Source organism: Mus musculus, chromosome 2 (genome assembly GCF_000001635.26).
Source record: "Mus musculus strain C57BL/6J chromosome 2, GRCm38.p6 C57BL/6J".
In the NCBI taxonomy this organism is placed as follows: Eukaryota; Metazoa; Chordata; class Mammalia; order Rodentia; family Muridae; genus Mus; species Mus musculus.
Genome location: NC_000068.7, coordinates 11,737,841 through 11,756,715, shown reverse-complemented (window position 1 = coordinate 11,756,715; position 18,875 = coordinate 11,737,841). Strand labels below are relative to the sequence as shown.

General features: G+C 45.5%; 2 protein-coding genes across 8 annotated transcripts in view; both read left to right on the top strand.

Annotated features, from left to right (window-relative positions):
- Fbh1 (F-box DNA helicase 1) overlaps window positions 1-14,143 on the top strand; it is a 35,013-nt gene extending 20,870 nt beyond the window's left edge. For 5 of the 7 annotated variants that reach the window (NM_015792.2, NM_001348235.1, NM_001348237.1 and 2 more), the window contains exons 11-21: window positions 27-114; window positions 213-299; window positions 939-1,075; window positions 4,950-5,049; window positions 5,144-5,265; window positions 7,110-7,185; window positions 7,582-7,779; window positions 8,227-8,352; window positions 9,550-9,656; window positions 12,959-13,090; window positions 13,683-14,143. In NM_015792.2, coding sequence (NP_056607.1) covers window positions 27-114; window positions 213-299; window positions 939-1,075; window positions 4,950-5,049; window positions 5,144-5,265; window positions 7,110-7,185; window positions 7,582-7,779; window positions 8,227-8,352; window positions 9,550-9,656; window positions 12,959-13,090; window positions 13,683-13,853 — 1,344 coding nt within the window. In that variant the 3' untranslated portion in view covers window positions 13,854-14,143. Of the gene's footprint in view, window positions 1-26; window positions 115-212; window positions 300-938; window positions 1,076-4,949; window positions 5,050-5,143; window positions 5,266-7,109; window positions 7,248-7,581; window positions 7,780-8,226; window positions 8,353-9,549; window positions 9,657-9,883; window positions 12,267-12,958; window positions 13,091-13,682 lie in introns of those variants that run through there. The other 2 variants (XM_006497505.3, XM_030251861.1) reach the window with 2 other exon arrangements.
- On the top strand, window positions 11,518-12,938 carry Gm46731 (predicted gene, 46731). Its single transcript, XM_017319366.2, has 2 exons — window positions 11,518-11,699; window positions 11,757-12,938. Exons 1-2 carry the CDS (start codon window positions 11,542-11,544, stop codon window positions 12,460-12,462), a joined length of 864 nt encoding a protein of 287 aa, XP_017174855.1. The 5' UTR covers window positions 11,518-11,541; the 3' UTR covers window positions 12,463-12,938.
- Window positions 14,144-18,875: the final 4,732 nt, after the last annotated feature.

Sequence of the window (18,875 nt, the reverse complement as noted above, 5' to 3'; positions counted from 1 at the left end):
GGGTTCCTGTGTCACTTACTTTTTAGAATGGTGTCCTTGAAGCAAGCCGACTCTGGGACAACATGCGGAAGCTGGGGGAATGCAAAGAAGAGGCATACCAAATGACACATGATGGTGGGCAGCTTTCCTGTGTCCAGTAGAAGATGTCCTGGGTCGGCTAGGTGGAACGGCTTTGCTTAGGAGTTGTGACTCTTGGTTCCTACTTCTTCTAGGCTATTTGAAACTCTGGCAGCTGAGCAAACCTTTGCTTGCCTCTTTTGACGCCATCTTTGTGGATGAGGCCCAGGACTGTACCCCAGGTGATAAACTATTCAGGTCGTCAGTAGTCTCAAATCCGTAGAGACAGCGTTATGATTATGTAAGAGGACATACACATGGAATAAGTCATTCTTATTTGTGATGAGGAGAGGAGTGAATGATTCTTAGTCTTTCAGAAATTAGACCCAAAGTTCCCACAGCTGTCTGTTCCTCGCCTGAAGTACAGTTGTCCTCTTCCTCCGTATGCTTTACTAAGGTTGGTCTTAAGTTGCTGAGCAGCCGGCTCATCAGTCACAGGAACCTAGCCTCATGCTGAGTGAGAAACGTGGTCAATTTAGACTGAAATTTTATGCTGCATGACTAATAGGGAATATAGACAGTATTAAAATTTTAACTTTCTAGGTATTTTGGAGATGTTATGCTATTAGAATGGAAATTTTTATTTGCTTATATATTTTCTTATGATCAGTTCACCCAGGAATAAAATTAATCTGCGTCCCTAGGACCAGATACCATTACTGTGCCCATGGTAAAATAGAAAGCCTGCCCTGTGGAAAAGAAATTATTGTCTGTCGTGGGCTGGCTTAGTTTATGTTTGTTTTCTTTCTTAGATATGGCTTATTTTCGCTGCATGGATTGTTGCCATTCAGATTTCTCACTTTTCCTCTTATTGGTTGCAGCTATCATGAACATAGTTCTGTCTCAGCCATGTGGGAAGATCTTTGTAGGGGACCCCCACCAGCAGATCTATACCTTCCGAGGTGCAGTGAATGCTCTGTTCACAGTTCCCCACACCCACGTCTTCTATCTCACACAGGTAAGAGCCTGTCCTCCTCCTCGGGCCCAGAGCAGATAAGCAAGCGTTCTGTCTCCTTCCTAGTCCTTACTGTGCCAGCACTGTGGGAGATATAGTTTGTTCTCCACAAACAACAGCTTAGTCACAGATGGTCACAGATAAAGCCACAGGTCATTCATGTTGCTTTGGTTTTTCCAGCCTTAGCATTGTATACTGTCAGACTTAACCTTGATTTTAATGACAGTGACAATTTTAGAAGTACTGGTCAAGTAGTTCTGGTATGTCTGTGTGCTGAGACTTGTCAAGTGCTTTTTCTCAAATTAGACAAGTACGGAAGAGCCATCTGTCTCAGGGTTTCCAGGGTATGTGTTATCAATATGCAGTGTGACTGGATGCACTCAGGGTCCTCCACTGCCAAGCCCCCCTCCACACACACACTGGGGAGTGGGGGAGAGGTGTTACAAACATCTGTATACATTATTTGGAGTTATGTAAAAGAGATTCATTTCTTCTCTTGCATACACGATAGCTTGAGGCTGCTTCCTTTTTAGTCATGTATGAATTATTTTACAAATAATTTAATCATGGTTCATTCTGAATAGATTATAGCAGCAAAGTCCTGTTGAAAGTCATGTTTTTCTCCTATTAGTTGCAGCTGTGTGACATAGTTCATGATTTAGATATAGACATCGTTGATGAACTAGCTGCGCTGTTCATGAAATAGGCAACTTTATTGCTATTCACTAAAGTATACCTTGCTTGGGGAAAGAAATGGATAATGGAAGTTTGGAATCTTTCCAGCAGAGGTGGTTGTCTTAGTCAGGGTTTCTATTCCTGCACAAACATCATGACCAAGAAGCATGGGAGGAAAGGGTTTATTCGGCTTACACTTCCATACTGCTGTTCATCACCAAAGGAAGTCAGGACTGGAACTCAAGCAGGTCAGAAAGCAGGAGCTGATGCAGAAGCCATGGAGGGATGTTCTTTACTGGCTTGCTTCCCCTGGCTTGCTCAATCTGCTCTCTTATAGAACCAAGATTACCAGCCCAGAGATGGTCCCACCCACAAAGGGCTTTTCCCCCTTGATGAAAATGCCTTACAGTTGGATCTCATGGAGGCATTTCCCCAACTGAAGCTCCTTTCTCTGTGATAACTCCAGCTGTGTCAAGTTGACACGAAACTAGCCAGTATAATTGACCCCTTGTCAACTTGACACACAAACACATCACTAGTAAGCCTCAACCCTTACAGTCTTATTCATCCCCAAGATCTAAATAACTTTAAGCGTCCCACAGTCTTTACATATTCTTAAATTTTCAATCTCTTTAAAATATCCATCTCTTTTAAAATCCAAAGTCTTGTTACAATTAAAAGTCTCTTAACTGTGGGCTCCACTAAAATAGTTTTTTTTTTCCTTCAAGAGGGAAATATCAGGGCAGAGTCACAATCAAAAGCAAAAATCAGTCTCCAACCATCCAATGTCTGGGATCCAACTCACGATCTTCTGGGCTCCTCCAAGGGCTTGGGTCACTTCTCCAGCCATGCCCTTTGTATCACACGTATAGTCCTCTAGGACGTGTAGTCCTCTGCCTGTACTCCACTCCCCCTGCTGCTCTTGGTGGTCATCTCATGGTACTGACATCTCCAAAACACTGCATGACCCCTTCAGTCCTGGGCCGTTGATTGCAACTGAGGCTGCACCTTCACCAATGGCCTTCCATGGCCTCTCACAGTGCCGAGCCTCAGCTGCTCTGAGTGACCCCTTCATGCCCTCAAAACCAGTACTACCTGGGTGACTCTTCCACATTACCAAGTCCCGCTGCAGCAGGAGTACAACCTTGGCTATCTCTGGAACACAGCCTCTTTGTGCTTTCAGAAAACACTTCCCAGAAGATGTCACCTCAATGATGCTGGTCTCTTCTTAATCACCACTAATTTATTAGCCCCAGCTAACCAGCATCAATAGTCCCAGTAATGCAAAGGTTTTGCTTTAGTAGTTCTGGAATCTTGTTAATCACACCTGATTCTTCAGCCCCAGCTAACCAGAACCACAGAATAATCAGACTCCAAAATAGCAATGGCCCTGAAAAGAGTCTTTAATTTTCCCTCTGAAATTTCACAAGCCGGGCCTCCATCTTCTGCAATGTTCTCAACATTATCTTCCAAGCTCCTACACAACATCTGACAGAGCTCTTAACAACGAATGGATCTTCTGGCCCAAAGTTCCAAAGTCCTTCCACAGTCCTCCCCAAAACATGGTCAGGTTGTCACAGGAATACCTAACTATGCTGGTACCAATTTGTCTTAGTCAGGGTTTCTATTCCATACTGCTGTTCATCACCAAAGGAAGTCAGGACTGGAACTCAAACAGGTCAGGAAGCAGGAGCTGATGCAGAGGCCACGGAGGGATGTTTTTTACTGGCTTGCTTCCCCTGGCTTGCTCAGCCTGCTCTCTTATAGAACCAAGACTACCAGCCCAGAGATGGTCCCACCCACAAGGGGCCTTTCCCCCTTGATCACTAATTGAGAAAATGCCTTACAGTTGGATCTCATGGAGGCATTTCCCCAACTGAAGCTCCTTTTTCTGTGATAACTCCAGCTGTGTCAAGTTGACACACAAACCCAGCCAGTACAGTGGTCAAGAAAATATGGTCTTGGGCTGAGTGTTGAAGGATAGGAACATATTCGGGTAGATGAGAGAGTGATGGGAACAGCATGGGCCAAGGCAGAGAAACATGGCGATTGTCCATGGTGGCTTTTGTTTTCAGAAAGGAACTCCCTGTTTGTGTGTGTGTGTGTGTGTGTGTGTGTGTGTCTGTCTGTCTGTCTGTCTGTCTGTCTCACACGCTGGCTTTGAACCCACAGTCCTCCAGCCTCAACCTTGACTGCTAAGGATTGTGGGCATGCACCACCACACCTGACTTAAAAGTGTTCCTGTTTTTCTTTTTGTGTTATTCGGGATTGAGCAAGGCTTGTCAAACAGGCACTCTATGTGTGCTCTGGATCCCCAGCCTAAAAATCCTCATGTGACAAACAGGTGATAAATTGATGTTGGAAGAGGTCTTAGAGGCTAGGGCAAAATCTCTGCGCTCTCTTCACGTTTGCATAATTTAAAACCCACAAGATGTGACTTGAGAAAGGGCTGAGGGGAGATTTTCTTAAAAGAAGTTAGCAGTTGCTGTTGGAGTGTCATTGCAGAGAAGCGCTATTCAGAGAGTGGAGGATCCTTAGAGCAGGGCATTTCCTCCTCTCTGTATTATACTTCTCTTTCACAGCAGGAGAGCAGTTAATTAAAATGTTTGGGCAAGATTAATGTGACAGAGGGAGACAGAATTGAGTGTGAGGACAGAAGTCGGGTCACATAGGTGAGACAAGAAGCTGAAGACAGTGGTAAGAAAGGGAAATGATGGGTGTGTGGGTGTGTGGTGGGGGGCGACCCGGGTGATAAACTGTTCAGGGTTCCAATGTAGAAAATCCTAAGAGTGGGGCTAGAAAGATGGCTCAGAGGTGAAGAACAAGTGCTTGGTGCTCTTGCAGGGAACTCCAGTTCCGACTCCAGCACCCATGTTAGGTCTCAGCCGCCTGTAACACCAGCTCCAGGAGGGTCTGCTGCCTTTTCTTCTGTGGATGACACTGTGTTAACATACGCACACCTGCTCACATAGCCACAAACACATACCTAATTAAAAATAGTAAAAATAAGTCTTTTCTTAAAAGGAGAAAATGCTGCTGTTAATAGAAACAGTAATTTTTCCTTTGTCAGGCTCCTGTTTGTGTCCAAGTGTCTTTGGAAGTCTCACGTCCTTTTCCCAGGAGGCATTGGCAGTGACAGAAGTGAGCTCACATATCACTGGGCAGGTGGCTGAGTGCGTTTGTTGTCTTGTTTCTCCAACAGAGTTTTAGATTTGGTGTGGAAATAGCCTATGTGGGAGCTACCATTTTGGATGTCTGCAAGAGAGTCAGGAAGAAGACGTTGGTTGGAGGGAACCATCAGAGTAAGGCTCTCTGTTGATTGTCTTTCTGTATTTCCCACCAAAGTTCCTTGTGCTCTATATATAGATTTGCATGGACTTTGTGATTTCTCCTAAGGTGGCATAAGAGGTGACATAAAGGGACAAGTAGCTCTGCTGTCCAGGACCAATGCCAATGTGTTTGACGAGGCTGTCCGGGTAACAGAAGGAGAATCCCCTGCAAGGATACATTTGATTGGGGTAAGAGTAAATTTGTGGATAACGTAAATAAACCTCATGCACATTAGGGTCTCCTGCAGAGGAAGCTATTTGGGTTTTGTATTTTTCTCCCTGAGCCACACTGTGACAGACACTCTGTGCTAGTGAGACAGTCCTGTGGAGTGAGCCCCTGGCGAGGAAAGAGAACAACAACTCGTCCTCCTCCTCCTCCTCCTTCTCATCTTCTTCTTCTTCCTCCTCCTCCTCCTCCTCTTTATCTTCTTCTTCTTCTTCTTCTTTAAAGCAAACAGCTTCCATCTTTTTAAGATTTATTTATTTATTTTTATGTATATGAGTACAGTGTAGCTGTACAGATGGTTGTGAGCTATCATGTGGTTGCTGGGAATTGAACACAGGACCTCTGCTCATTCCAACCCAATACTTTATTTAGTATTATGTGTAAGTACACTGTAGCTGTCTTCAGACACACCAGAAGAGGGCGTCAGATCTCATTACAGATGGTTGTGAGCCACCATGTGGTTGCTGGGATTTGAGCTCAGGACCTTCGGAAGAGCACTCAGTGCTCTTAACCGTGGAGCCATCTCTCCAGCCCGAGAACTCTTTTTATATGTGACTGTGCCTAGAGACTTCTGGCCCCAGGGTCTCCTGGCTGTGTGTTGACTGTTAGTATAAGCACAGTTGGGCAGCACCAGTTATCTGAAAACAGAGAGTTGCCTGCCTGGCACTCCATCTGGCTCCATAGCTAACTGGTATGATGGGGGCAGGTCATCTTTGTTTGCTCATCTCTGCCTCCAGATGAAGCACTGCCACGCCTTTGTGTCCCTCATGCACAGCTGCAAATAAGTGACACTGTGGTGCATGAACTAGGAAGCTACATGAGGAAAGGGGGTTCCGGGAATGTTTCCCAGAGCCTGCTGTGTGTTACGTTCTTAGTAAAGTATTCAGTCTTTTGTTGTAAATACTGCATAGACATTTTGGCACCGAAAGGGGAAAATATAATAATATAATATAATTATTATATTGTAGTATATAATTCCAGTATTTCTTTTAAAAAATCTCAGTTTTGCTAGTTATTTTTGTCTTTGTCCTTATAAGAGTGTATTTTTACATCATGGCTGGTATTGTATACATAAAAGTACTGTTGTTTTCACTCAGCTTGTCAGTTTATTTGGTCGTTGTACTTACACCTCTCAGATTTCTGCTAGTAGTCACAGTTTAGCTGATTTCATGGTTGAACGGTGATAGTCATTTTGGAATATCATCCATGTTGGAAATGGAGTTTGTCGTTCTTCCTCTCCTATCTGTGATGTGTGTCATGGCACTAAACCACACACTTGATATAAATCACAGTGTACATTGTTAGTGTTAGATCCGTGACCCTCACCAAAGGAGGAGAGCTTGTTAGGAATGGAGTCCTTGTCACTGCTGTCTCCTGTGCCAGGCATGGGTCTCTGTGAGTGCTAGCGTCAGTCAGTATCCAACAGGAGCTTCTTAGGTAGAACAGGAACAAACATGGTACAGTCAGGACCTTTCCTCCAAGAATTGATGTTAGATTACAGAAAAAAACAGCAGACGCTCCAGCAATTTATCGTGAGAAACAGCGGTGAGTGGCTTGCTGTAGCTCTGTTCTCAGTTGTGCCCGTAGTCTCCACATTGTGCAGTGTGAAGGGCACGCTGAGCTTGCCTGTGCACTGATGACAGAGCTGCACAGCTTGGCCTTTCCTTTCTGAAGCACGGGGTAGAGTCTGAGGCGGCAGCCTGATGCTCTGTGGTCTCTCTCTCATTTCAAGATCTCATCTCTGGACTTGTTTTACTTTAGTGAAAAGCAAACAAAACAAAAAATCCCACTGGAACATTTTTTTCAGGGGATTAAATCGTTTGGATTGGACAGAATCATTGACATTTGGACCCTTCTTCAGCCAGAGGAAGAACGGAGGAAACGTGAGTACTGGCTGGGTGGAGAGCAGCCCTCAGCCAGGGCCTGAGCCTGGATCTCCCTCTGAGGAAGAGAGTTTACCTTCTCCCTTCAGGGGCACCTGGGCCTGTGTTTAGAAGTATGCCAGGTTTCTCCAGCTCCTCCTCGGTGGTCTCATTAGTTGCCAGGGTTGTTCCTCTCAGCCACTTCCCCTGCATGCGTCTGCCTGTCTGGGCAGCTGTACACTCCATCTTCTCTGCGGTACTTTTCCTCCTTGGACTGTACTGTTTCAGATCTTTTAATTGATGAGATTCTCGAGCATATGGCTTGTGATGCTCAATTGAGGACAAAGAGGCCACTGAACTGACTTGATCATGGACACACAGTGAGTGACCATTTCACCTGATGTGTCTCCTCCTTAGGAGACCTCATCATTAAAGACAGGTTCATCAGAAGATGGGTGCATAAAGAAGGCTTCAGTGGCTTCAAGAGGTATGTGACTGCTGCCGAGGACAAGGAACTGGAAGCGAAGATTGCGGTAGTTGAAAAATACAATATCAGGATTCCAGAACTGGTAGAAAGGATAGAGAGATGCCACATAGACGATTTGGACTTTGCAGGTAAGGAAAGTGGCTGTTACCTTCCCTCCAAGAGGAGGAGTAGATGGTTTCTTGAAGTATCTTTGCATCTGTACCTGCCAGAAGCTGTGCTCTAAGAGTATAAGTAAATAAGGAAGCGGAGCAGTTCTTTTCCCACTGACTCTTTTTATTTCTATTCCACTTTCAAGCCACTGGAATAGAATTTTCTAGACCTGGCTCTGCCATGTGTAACTTTGGACAAGCTGGAAAGCCGTTTTCTATGTATAGAGTGAGCATGGGGTGTGGTAGAGTTACTTTGGGCAGACTTGAATGGCATACTTTGAGGTATTCCTGTGACTAAATTTTTACTTTCTCAGTCCTTTTTCCTGTGCTCTTTTCCTGTGCTGGGCACACCTTCACAGATGCTAAGTCTCCTCTTGGATTTTCCCCTGTGGGGCCCCCATCTAACTTGCCGTGTTTGTTTTTTAGAGTACATTTTGGGCACCGTGCACAAAGCCAAAGGGTTAGAGTTTGACACTGTGCACGTTTTGGATGATTTCGTGAAAGTGCCTTGTGCCAGGCATAATCTTGCCCAGCTTCCTCACTTCAGAGTTGGTAAGGACACTGGAAGGGGACACAGCTCCTGGGATGTTCCTGCTTTGTAGCTGGGAGGTGACCGCTTTGGTTTCGATGGGATAGAATGGCCTCCTGTTCTAGAACAAATGTAATGCCTAGTCCTAAATTTCTGATTTTTAATACTGTGGTTTTAGAGAATTCAGGCTTCCACCGGGCCTTTCTTTCAGGAGGCTGATAGGTATTAAGTCACTTTGATGTCCCTGTGGACACAACGGCCCATCAGCATCATATACGAGGTGTCCTAGCCTCGTACAAACTCAAAACAATAGTTTACTTACCAATGCAAAAACCTCTGTGTGTTTGTTACTGTTTGCAATGCTAGTGGTTGAAAGAAGAGTCTTGCATGTTCAGGTACAATATCCCAGCCTGCAGAGTACCTGCTTCTCAGTTTCTGGCTTCAGTGGATTCTTGAGGCTTATTGTTAAAGTCTGTACAGTGGTGCTTTTGTTTTGATTTTTAAATCTCAGAATAAAAGCATTTGAGTTTACAAACCAAAAAGCTCTCTTAGTATTTACATACTTTTTTAGACACCTGCTGTGTTGTGATATGGCTTACACATTGCATAGTCCATCCATTCAGAGTGTACACACAGCTCAGTGGCTTCTAGTCAGTTCATAGATTGACTCATCTAGTTTGCTAGGTATTGAGACTTGGAGGTGATAGGTGTGAGGTGGGCATATAAGTGTATTATCATCCTATGATGTGAGTCAGTTCCAGATCAGAGTGAACTCATCCAGACAGACACTGTGGGAAAGTGGGAGGAGCACAGACCTCAGTTCAGCTCCAGCCGGTGGTCAGTAGTGGGGTCATGGTGAGTGACAAAACCTCTGTCAACCTCAGACTTGCCATCTGCCTCACAGACAAGAAGAAAAGGGCACAACAAACATTAGTATCCATTGGCTCCACTGCACGCGTTAGTATCCAGTGGGTTCATTGCAGATTTTGAGTAGTTAACTAAGATTTACTGTGGCAAGACTAAAAAGAAACAAATAGTTTGTATAAGTAGTTATTGCGGGTTTGACTTGTTGTTTTCCGTTTGGCATGTGTAGTAAACCTTTGTATACACAGCTAGCAAACAGTGAGAGGTTTATAAGGAAGCTAGTGGGGAGTTAGAAGCATTTGGATGACAGATGAGTTTACGGGCAGGCTTTTGATTGTTTGCCCTCCTTTGTTTAGAGTCGTTTTCTGAGGATGAATGGAATTTACTGTATGTTGCTGTTACTCGTGCCAAGAAGCGGCTCATAATGACCAAATCCCTGGAGAACATCCTGACTCTGGCTGGGGTAAGAGGACTGGGAAACAGGAGTTACTTTCCTTGTGTTTGAGCCACACGTGATTTGAGGGATCAACATTAGGCCTAAAGAGTCCCTAAGACAGTCTGTCGTGGCAGTGCACGCCTTTAATCTCAGGACAGAGACAGACTGATCTCTATGAATTTGAGGCCAGCCTGATCCACAAATAGAGTTCCAGGACAGCAGGGCTTGTTACACAGAGAAACCCTGTCTCACAGCAACAACGAAGGATGCTGGGTGGAAAGGAACGGCTCCTCGGATGTACAGAGGCAAGGTTCCTGAAGCAGGTAGGCTCTAACAAGTGGTATGAGAATGGGGTCTGTGCCAGACTGTATAGGCTTGCTTAAAATGTCAGCGGTTTTCATATCATTCTTAACTCTGCATGTGCTCAGCTAATTCACGTATCCTGTGGGAAAACTGGCAAGTTTGTTTTCTAAAGCTACACTTCTCCCTTCTGCTTCTTCTGAAATGGCAGCTGCTTCTTGCAGTAGGCTTTCCAAGAAGAATTCACCCTTCTGGGGAACATTAGTCTTTAGGCATTGAGGCCAAGTCCCGTATGGAGACTGAGGAAAGTGAGCTGGTTCATACCCAGTCTTTTATGTAATCCTCAAGCTTTACCCGCCATTAACAACTTCCTTTCCTTGCCTGCCTTATCTCTGTCTCTGTCCTGCTTTTCACAGGCACAGGATAAATGAGTTCAGTCAACCACCCTTGAGTTTGTATTAACAGTTCCTAGGATGCATCCTTCCTGAACCAAAGAGATTTAAGTTGGGAGTTTAAACTGTAAGTGTGAAAGCTGACAGAGGTGCTTTCGCCTTCAGTGTTACATTAGTGTTTAGACCTTTAATAAACCATTCTGGCATATGACAGCTTCCCAGTAGAAGTCTCACGGAACAGAATAATCATTTCACACTGTGAGTTAGGTAGGATTTTACCTTTGGAAGTGTTGAGACGGTAGAGTTGAGAAAAGATTTCATGAAGACTGGAGAGGAAGCTCAGTGGGTAACAGAGCTTGGCCCTGGGAGGAGTGAATAACTTAGAAGGGAACCAAAACTGTCAGCTGATACCACTAATAATGTTGTCTAACATTCTTTTATGTGTGTAGAATCGTTATGAAGCGAAAAGACACAATGAATTTGTGTAGCTGCTCTGGGAGGACTTGACAAAAATCTGTTACTTAAGGAGTTTAGGCTGTCAGTTGTTAGGACTCAGTTGGAACCGGAAGGTTTGTGTCAGCGTTGTTGTCGCCTTCATGGAATGCTTGACATACACTAAAGAACCAAAGGTGATTGTGTTTCAGCTCACAGTTAAGAGGGTTCATCATGGTGGAAAAGGTGTATTGCCGCAGTGCAGCTCATACCTTGTTAGTGAGGTAGCAGAGAAAGAGCTATACAGGGAAGGTCAGGGCCAGGGTAAGCCCCAGATGTGGCCTGCTTGCTCCAGCTGGTTCCCACCTCGTACTTCTCACCACCCCCAGGAATGTCATAGTATGGATCCGTCTATTTTGATTAGACAGGGTCAGATTGTCTTTAGAATTGCCCTCACAGACACATGCAACAGCATGCTTCACTAAGTTGTAGTGAATAGATTCTCTATCAGTCAGCCTGAGACTGAAGACTATCACAGTGATTCTGTTTCTTCTATTCCTCTGTAACACATAGAAAAGTCCTGCAAGAGAGAACCAAATGAATCAAATAGTGGTCACAGATAGTGAAAAGTTCAGTAAGTAGCTTGTTGTTACCTAGCAAATGTGGAGTCCCACTTTAGTGGTCAGAAAACATGTGCAGTCTGCTAATATGTCTATACTGTATAGAACTCCTCTGGAGCCACCCAACCTGAGGTGAAGGGCCCTGGCCTGGTGGCACCTACACTTGAGATGGCTAATGTTGTGTTGGGTGTTTGCTTGCTGTGTGCCAGGCTCTACCCCTCCCTGTGCTGTGGTGTTTCCTCTTTATGGAGACAATGTACAGATAGAAAACTGCAGGAACCTTCTCTGCTGTACGCAGTAGAGACAAGAATACGCAGTGGACACAGGAATACGCAGTGGAGACAGGAATACGCAGTGGAGACAAGAATACGCAGTGGACACAGGAATACGCAGTGGAGACAGGAATACGCAGTGGACACAGGAATACGCAGTGGACACAGGAATATGCAGTGGAGACAGGAATATGCAGTGGAGACAGGAATACGCAGTGGACACAGGAATACGCAGTGGACACAGGAATACGCAGTGGAGACTGGAATATGCAGTGGAGACAGGAACACGCAGTGGAGACAGGAATACGCAGTAGAGACAAGAATACGCAGTGGACACAGGAATACGCAGTGGACACAGGAATACGCAGTGGAGACAGGAATACGCAGTGGACACAGGAATACGCAGTGGACACAGGAATATGCAGTGGAGACAGGAATACGCAGTGGACACAGGAATACGCAGTGGACACAGGAATACGCAGTGGACACAGGAATACGCAGTGGAGACAGGAATATGCAGTGGAGACAGGAATACGCAGTGGACACAGGAATACGCAGTGGACACAGGAATACGCAGTGGAGACTGGAATATGCAGTGGAGACAGGAACACGCAGTGGAGACAGGAATATGCAGTGGAGACAGGAATACGCAGTGGAGACAGGAATACGCAGTGGACACAGGAATACGCAGTGGAGACAGGAATACGCAGTGGAGACAGGAACACGCAGTGGAGACAGGAACACGCAGTGGAGACAGGAATACGCTGTGGAGACAGGAATACACTGGGTCGGTTTGGACGTTGGTGCTGGGGATTGAAGCAAGCCTTGAACGCGACCAGACAGTGCTGTAACTGAACTGCTTCTTCCCTGGGGCAGTGTTTCTTTCAGTTCCGAGGTTCTGCTCACCTGGTTTCTAATTTATGCAGATAAATCTCTGGGTCAAGCATAAGTGTGCCTACAACTTTAGCCCTTGGAAGGGAAAGGCAGGGGATTGGGAGTTTAACCCCAACCTGCACTGCGCAGTGAGACTCTATCTCAAAATAATAATATTGCAGTTGGTAATCGGGTCTGTGAATCCAAAATAGTCCTGAAATATCATGTTTTATCAGTCTCTTTTATAAAAACCTAACAATATTACCAAAAAGCCATTGGACTGTCTGGAGTACTGGAGTTGGGAGCATTAGAAAATGAGGAAACAGACAGTGGCTCTCTGCTGCTGCCTGTCTGAAGGTGTAGAAGGTCCTCCATTGGTAGAGGTTTCAAGCAGAAGGCAGCAGTATTGCCATTCATCTCTCTGTCTTTCTCCTTCACAGGAGTATTTCTTGCAAGCAGAGTTGACAAGTAACGTTTTGAAAACAGGAGTGGTCCACTGCTGTGTGGGGCAGTGCAACAACACCATCCCTGTGGACACCATCCTTACCATGAAGAAACTGCCTATCACTTATGTACGTTCACTGTGGGAGTTAAGTCACTCAAGCACCTTTTCTTGCTTGTGCGTTATGTGTCTGTCTAGGTTCTGGATGAGGGAGGTAATGGAGTCGTTTCTATAATGCTTCCTTCCCCAAGAGTTTTCTATGGAAGCATGGCAGATGTGAGTTCTGCCTTTTTGTCAGAGATGGAACCAATGATCTAAAGTGAGTTGGGTTGGATGACTGCTATTTCCTGGGTGTGCTAAAGACTTCCAGCCTGGGAGGTTGAGCTGTGCTGAGAGACCTCAGAGGGGAGCTGTTTGCCTGGAGGACCTGGTTCAATCTTTCTTTGTTCTTTATCTCTTTCTTATTCTCTGGTGCTAGAAACTGAGCATGCTAGTTGTGTACTCCAGCGCTCAGCAGTCCCTAGTTCTTTATCTCCTGATGGGATGATTGTGTTAGTCCTCTAAAGGACTGGGATGGAGTTGAGTCTAGATCAGTGATCAGTGGGTGTGCACAGCCACAATGAATTAGCATGTTAGCAGATGTGACAGTAATTCGGCGCTTTTTGGTGAAAAATTTTTATCCTTAGATTGTCCCTTACTCTTTTTCTTATCCATCCTTGTAGAGCAACAGGAAGGAAAACAAGGGTGGCTACCTCTGCCACTCATGTGCAGAGCAGCGCATCGGGCCTTTGGCATTCCTGACTGCCTCCCCAGAGCAGGTGCGTGCCATGGAACGCACTGTGGAAGACATAGTGCTGCCCAGGCAGGAGGCCCTGCTCTTCCTTGTCTTCTGAGGCTGTGACTCCACGTGCTAAAGGAGCCATTCTGGGCTGCATTTCTGCTCACAGGAGACTCTGAGTTCAATCACAGCATCTCTGAGGAGGAAGATAGCAACCAGAGTTGGACCTGCCATTTCCCCGTTCCTTACAGAGAGCCAGTTCCCACTTGCCTGTCCTCCAAATGCCTCAGGCCAGGGAACTGGAAGAAGTTCTTTTGATAAAAAAATCATTTTATGTATTTAAACTTTTATTACAAGGTTTCAATTAAACAGGTATTGAGCAGTGGCGTGCCACTGTGAAGTCTAGCTTCAGTACTGTCATTTTTAAGCTTTCTCCTGTCACTGTTCACATCGTCTTCATGCTGAGGAGTGACACAGGAGCAAGCCATAGTGGGTCTTTGTTATTTAGAGTTTACGGAATAGACAGGAAAGTGGCATGTGTTCAGAAGACAGGTATAGAGTGACAGTAGCTGGCTCTCTGAATTTTTTTTGGTACAGCTGGAGATTAAAAACACTTGCAGGAAAGGTATGGTCAGCAGTCAGTGAGAAGAGGACAGGGAGTCACTAAGGGGGAGATGGAAAATTGGTTCCCTCATTACTGTACACAGTGGTATGGGGTGATACCTGTGAGAAAGGTAAGTTCATACAGAAACGACCAGCAAAAAGACCAGAGCACATTGGTGTACATTGCTGTACTGTTTGAGATGTTTGCCAGCTAGCAATTCCTGATGCTGGTGGCTGGTGGCCACCCAGAGAGCTGACCATGCTAGCCTCAACTCAGGCCTTCCAGCATCAGCTCTTAGGGCTCCCTCCAGTTATAGTTTGGATGATATGTTAGGGAAGTCAGAGAAGGTTAGAATGTCAGCAGGATATGACGGCTGATGGGCTAACCCATGGTAACATAGTGGGCTAGTTATCACAGCACAGATAGTTTTCAGGTGACCACCATAGGCATCCCCTAGTTTTTAAGCCACTCCAGATCTCTAGAGTCAGAACTTTGAGCTCATGTCCTAGCAGGCAGTGTTTAGCAAGTCCTACAAATGACCCTGAGATACTGAATTTTGAGAACTTCTTTTGCTATTAAGAAGGTAGAGCCAGTTGTTAGTGCTTAGATGGACATGGGAACTGTGATAGGGTCTCAACATGCCCCCTGCTTTTCCAGATAGCTGACGGCAGCTTTCACTGATAAAGGGAAAATGGGAGACACGTAAAAGCAGTGCTGAGTAGGATTGTGGGGCTCACAGAGGAATCCAAGAAGCATCACCCAGGAAGCATTTGTATGAAGAGCTCTACATTGTTAAGGAACCCCGAGCTAGAAATGGAGGTTTGGGGGTTGCAGCGTAGGTGGTAGGTGAGGTAAATAAATTGAAGGGCCTCGGTGAACTCAACCTCCAGGCATGAGGAAGAAGAGCCGAAGTCTAAAGCAAGGTGGGAGATGGAGGGCTTGGAGTACAGAGAGCTGAAGCGGTCTACAAAGGTGGTGACAGCAGATTTCAGGGAATGGCATCATGGTGGGGTTGTCACTGTGCTCAAGAGAAGGAAGTTTGAGAATAAGTGGACATCAGTATCTTAAAGAGACCACATGAAAGAAAAGTGAAGCAAGGTCCCCTGACTAGATGTCAGTGGTGATGTCAGCTGACCAGGCCAGCAAGGCTGGGGTACACAGCTCCCTGTAATCCCAGCATTCAGGAGGTAGAGGCCAGATGAGCACAAGTTCCAAGCTAGCCTTGGCTACATGGAGGACTCTTTCATGCTGGAAACTAAGCAGCGGTGAACTTCTGCTCTTCTTGTTCTACACAGCCTTGTCGGATGAGTTCACCGAAGCCCTTCCGTTTATCTACCTCACCACCTACACCTTGCAACCAATAGCACTGGAGTCTGTGAGTGACACAAGAGAGGGGACAAGCCAGGGTTGGGGAGGGAATCCCGAATTAAATCACTGTGCAGGGGGAGGACAGGGTACCAAGGTAATACCAGATATTCCTAAACAGCATACAAGGAGATGGCTGGAATCTACAGAAATAGTATTTAAAAAGGCAAGTCCCAGAGTTTGAGAGTAGGGCTACTATCTTACCTTTTATAGTTGTGATAAACACCATGACCAAGAGCTACTTACTTGTTGGCTCACAGTTCCAGAGGGAGAGGCCATAATGATGAGGAAGACATGACAGTAGGCAACTCTTGCAGAAGGCTGGGTGGTCACATTTCCGTCTACACTGAGGAAGCGGAGAACAAGCAGGAAGTGGAGGGAGGTTATGAGCTCTCTAAGTCCAGTGACTTGACTTTCTCCAGCAAGGCTCCATCTCTTAAAAAATGTTCCTTAATCTCTGCCAACAGTGCTACCATCTCAGGACCTTTGGTGGCTGTGGAGGTTTAAATGACGGTTCCCTTCAAATTCACATTAATCATCACAGTCTGGATGGTGGGATGTAACCTAGTGTACCACTGTAGAAATCAGTATGGAGAATCCTCAGAATTTTTGCCTCTGTAATCTCCAAGACGTCATAGAACACTGAAAACAGCAGCAGCCATGTGCAGGAACCACTTTGTCCTAGAAAAATTGAGTATCCACAGAGGCTATTTTAAAGGAGGATTTGAAGACTACATTCTTATAATTAGTGCTTTTCGTGTAATTAGCAGCCACATTCATTGTAAGGCGATTGTGATGGTTTGTATGTGCTTGGCTCAGGGAGTGGCACTGTTAGGAGGTGTGGCCTGGTTGGAACAGGTGTGTCACTGTGGGTGTGCTCTTAAGACCCTCGCCCTAGCTGCCTAGAAGTCAGTATTCTACTAGCAGTCTTCAGATGAAGGTGTAGAACTCTCCCCCTGCGCCAGGCCTGCCAGGATGCTGCTGTGCTCTGGCCTTGATAATGGACTGAACCTCTGAACCTGTAAGCCAGCCCCAATTAAATGCTGTCCTTATAAGAGTTGCCTTGGTCATGGTGTCTGTTCCCAGCAGTAAAACCCTAACTAAGACAGCGATCTACCAGAGGGAGCAGCTGGTCATGTGAAGCCAGAGATGAGGAGCTGCTGTCCCAAGGTCCCGCTGATTGGTCACAATTCTTGCAGAACCTTTGCCCTGTAAGATTTTATTTCAGTTTTCCTTAACAGTTATTGAGCAATCCTTCTAGTAACTTAACTAAAAAGAAACTTAAGCTGCACACACTACTTCTGCTTTATAACTTCCTGATTGTACGCATATGTGACACAGGTCCCCCTCTGTAGACTGGCCTTGAGCTTTTGGTTCTCTTTGCCCCAAGAGCTGGGAATATGGGTGGGTAACACTCCAAGTCCTCTTTTTTTTCTCCCCTTGCAACATTTTATTTAGCATTGTTTTAATTAAGTAATGGAACCATTTTAAATGGGATTTTTAACTCACTTTTTATTAATTATTAGTGAATTTCACATCATATACCCCAATCCCACTCATCTCCCTATCCCTCCATATCTGCCCTCTGCCCTTCAAACCTCCCCTCAAAAGAAAACAAAAAATAAAAATACAAAATTAATTAAAGAACAAAAGACGCATCTTGCTGCAGAAGCTGCAGTGTGTCGCTGTGTATCACACAGTGTACCCTTTTGTCCAGCTTTACTTGACAAATGTTCACTTCGTGAATCATTGATCTGGTTCCAGGCCTCTGGCTTCTGCTACACCACCAATACTGGATCCTCACAGGGACTCCTCTCTGATACCCTGTTGTTCCCCTGTGTCCTGGAAATCCTGCAGCTTTGGATCTATAGGATGAGCCATTAAATTCTCCTTCAGTTCATAGACGGGCTACAGTTGGGCTGGGCTAACCCAAAGCCCGGGATCTGGTTGGGTAGTGGCTGAGGTGTTCAGCCTGACAGCTGTTGAGCACTCTCCACAATAGGTCCAGCTGTCCAGCACTGCCCTGCTAGGGCAGGGCCAGCTCTCCCACTCTTACAGTCCTGTGGGCTGACACTTCCAATCCACACCACCAAGGCCAGCTCTACCTTGCTGCCCTGGTAAGGAGTGGGGTCTGTTCTCTCTAGTGCTACAGCTGGTGAGGGTTAGGGCCAACTCACCCGCTCTTACCCCACTAGGACCAGCTCCAAAATGAGAATGTTTTAAATACAACTCAGTAGCACAGTGGAGGGTCCTTTTTATTAGGTAACATCCATAAATAAAAGCTAGATTGTGTGAATTGAATTGTACTGGTTTGGCTCCAGGCTGAGTAGTTGTTGATGCCCAAGCTCTTGCCTTGGTGTTGGGAAGCCCTGACAGTTTCCTCTGTAGAGTAATAGCAACAGTTCTAAGATAAAATCTCACCACTCTAACACTGAATGTGTTGATCTGGAGAATCCCAGAGAACGGTGACAAATGGACTGGCCATACAAAGGGAATCTGAAACCTGGGTGACATGTGTCTTTACAGATGCCTCTTTGATGTGACACAACACATTCCTTTGTTACAATTCCAGCTATATCAGATGGTGCACCTGCTCCACACTCATGAGAATCTTAAGCTTTTAATTCTACCAAATGTTTGCATAATTTCAAAGCAAATTTTTTTTCCTTACATTGCTGTCTTAGGGTTTTATTGCTGTGAAGAGACACCATGACCAAGGCAACTCTTACAAAGGAAAACATTTCATTGGGGGTGGCTTACAGTTTCAGAGGTTTAGTCCATTATTGTCATGGCAGAAAGTATGGCAGCATCCAGACAGACATGGTGTTGGGGATGGAGCTAAGAGTTCTACATCTTCATCTACAGGCAGCAAGGAGAAACTGCAACACTGGGCATAGATTGAGCATATGTAGCATCTCAAAGCCTGCCTCCACAGTGACACACTTCTTCCAACAAGGCCACACCTACTCCCATAAGGCCACAACTCCTAATAGTGCCATGCCCTATGTGACAAGCATTCAAACACATGAGTGTTTGGGGGCCATTTCGATTCAAATCACCACACATGTATTTGTTATTATAGTCTGATAATCTATGAGATGGATGACACACAGGGTAAGAAGCAAATGATGTATGAGCTAGTATGCCACACAAATGATCATTCCTGTC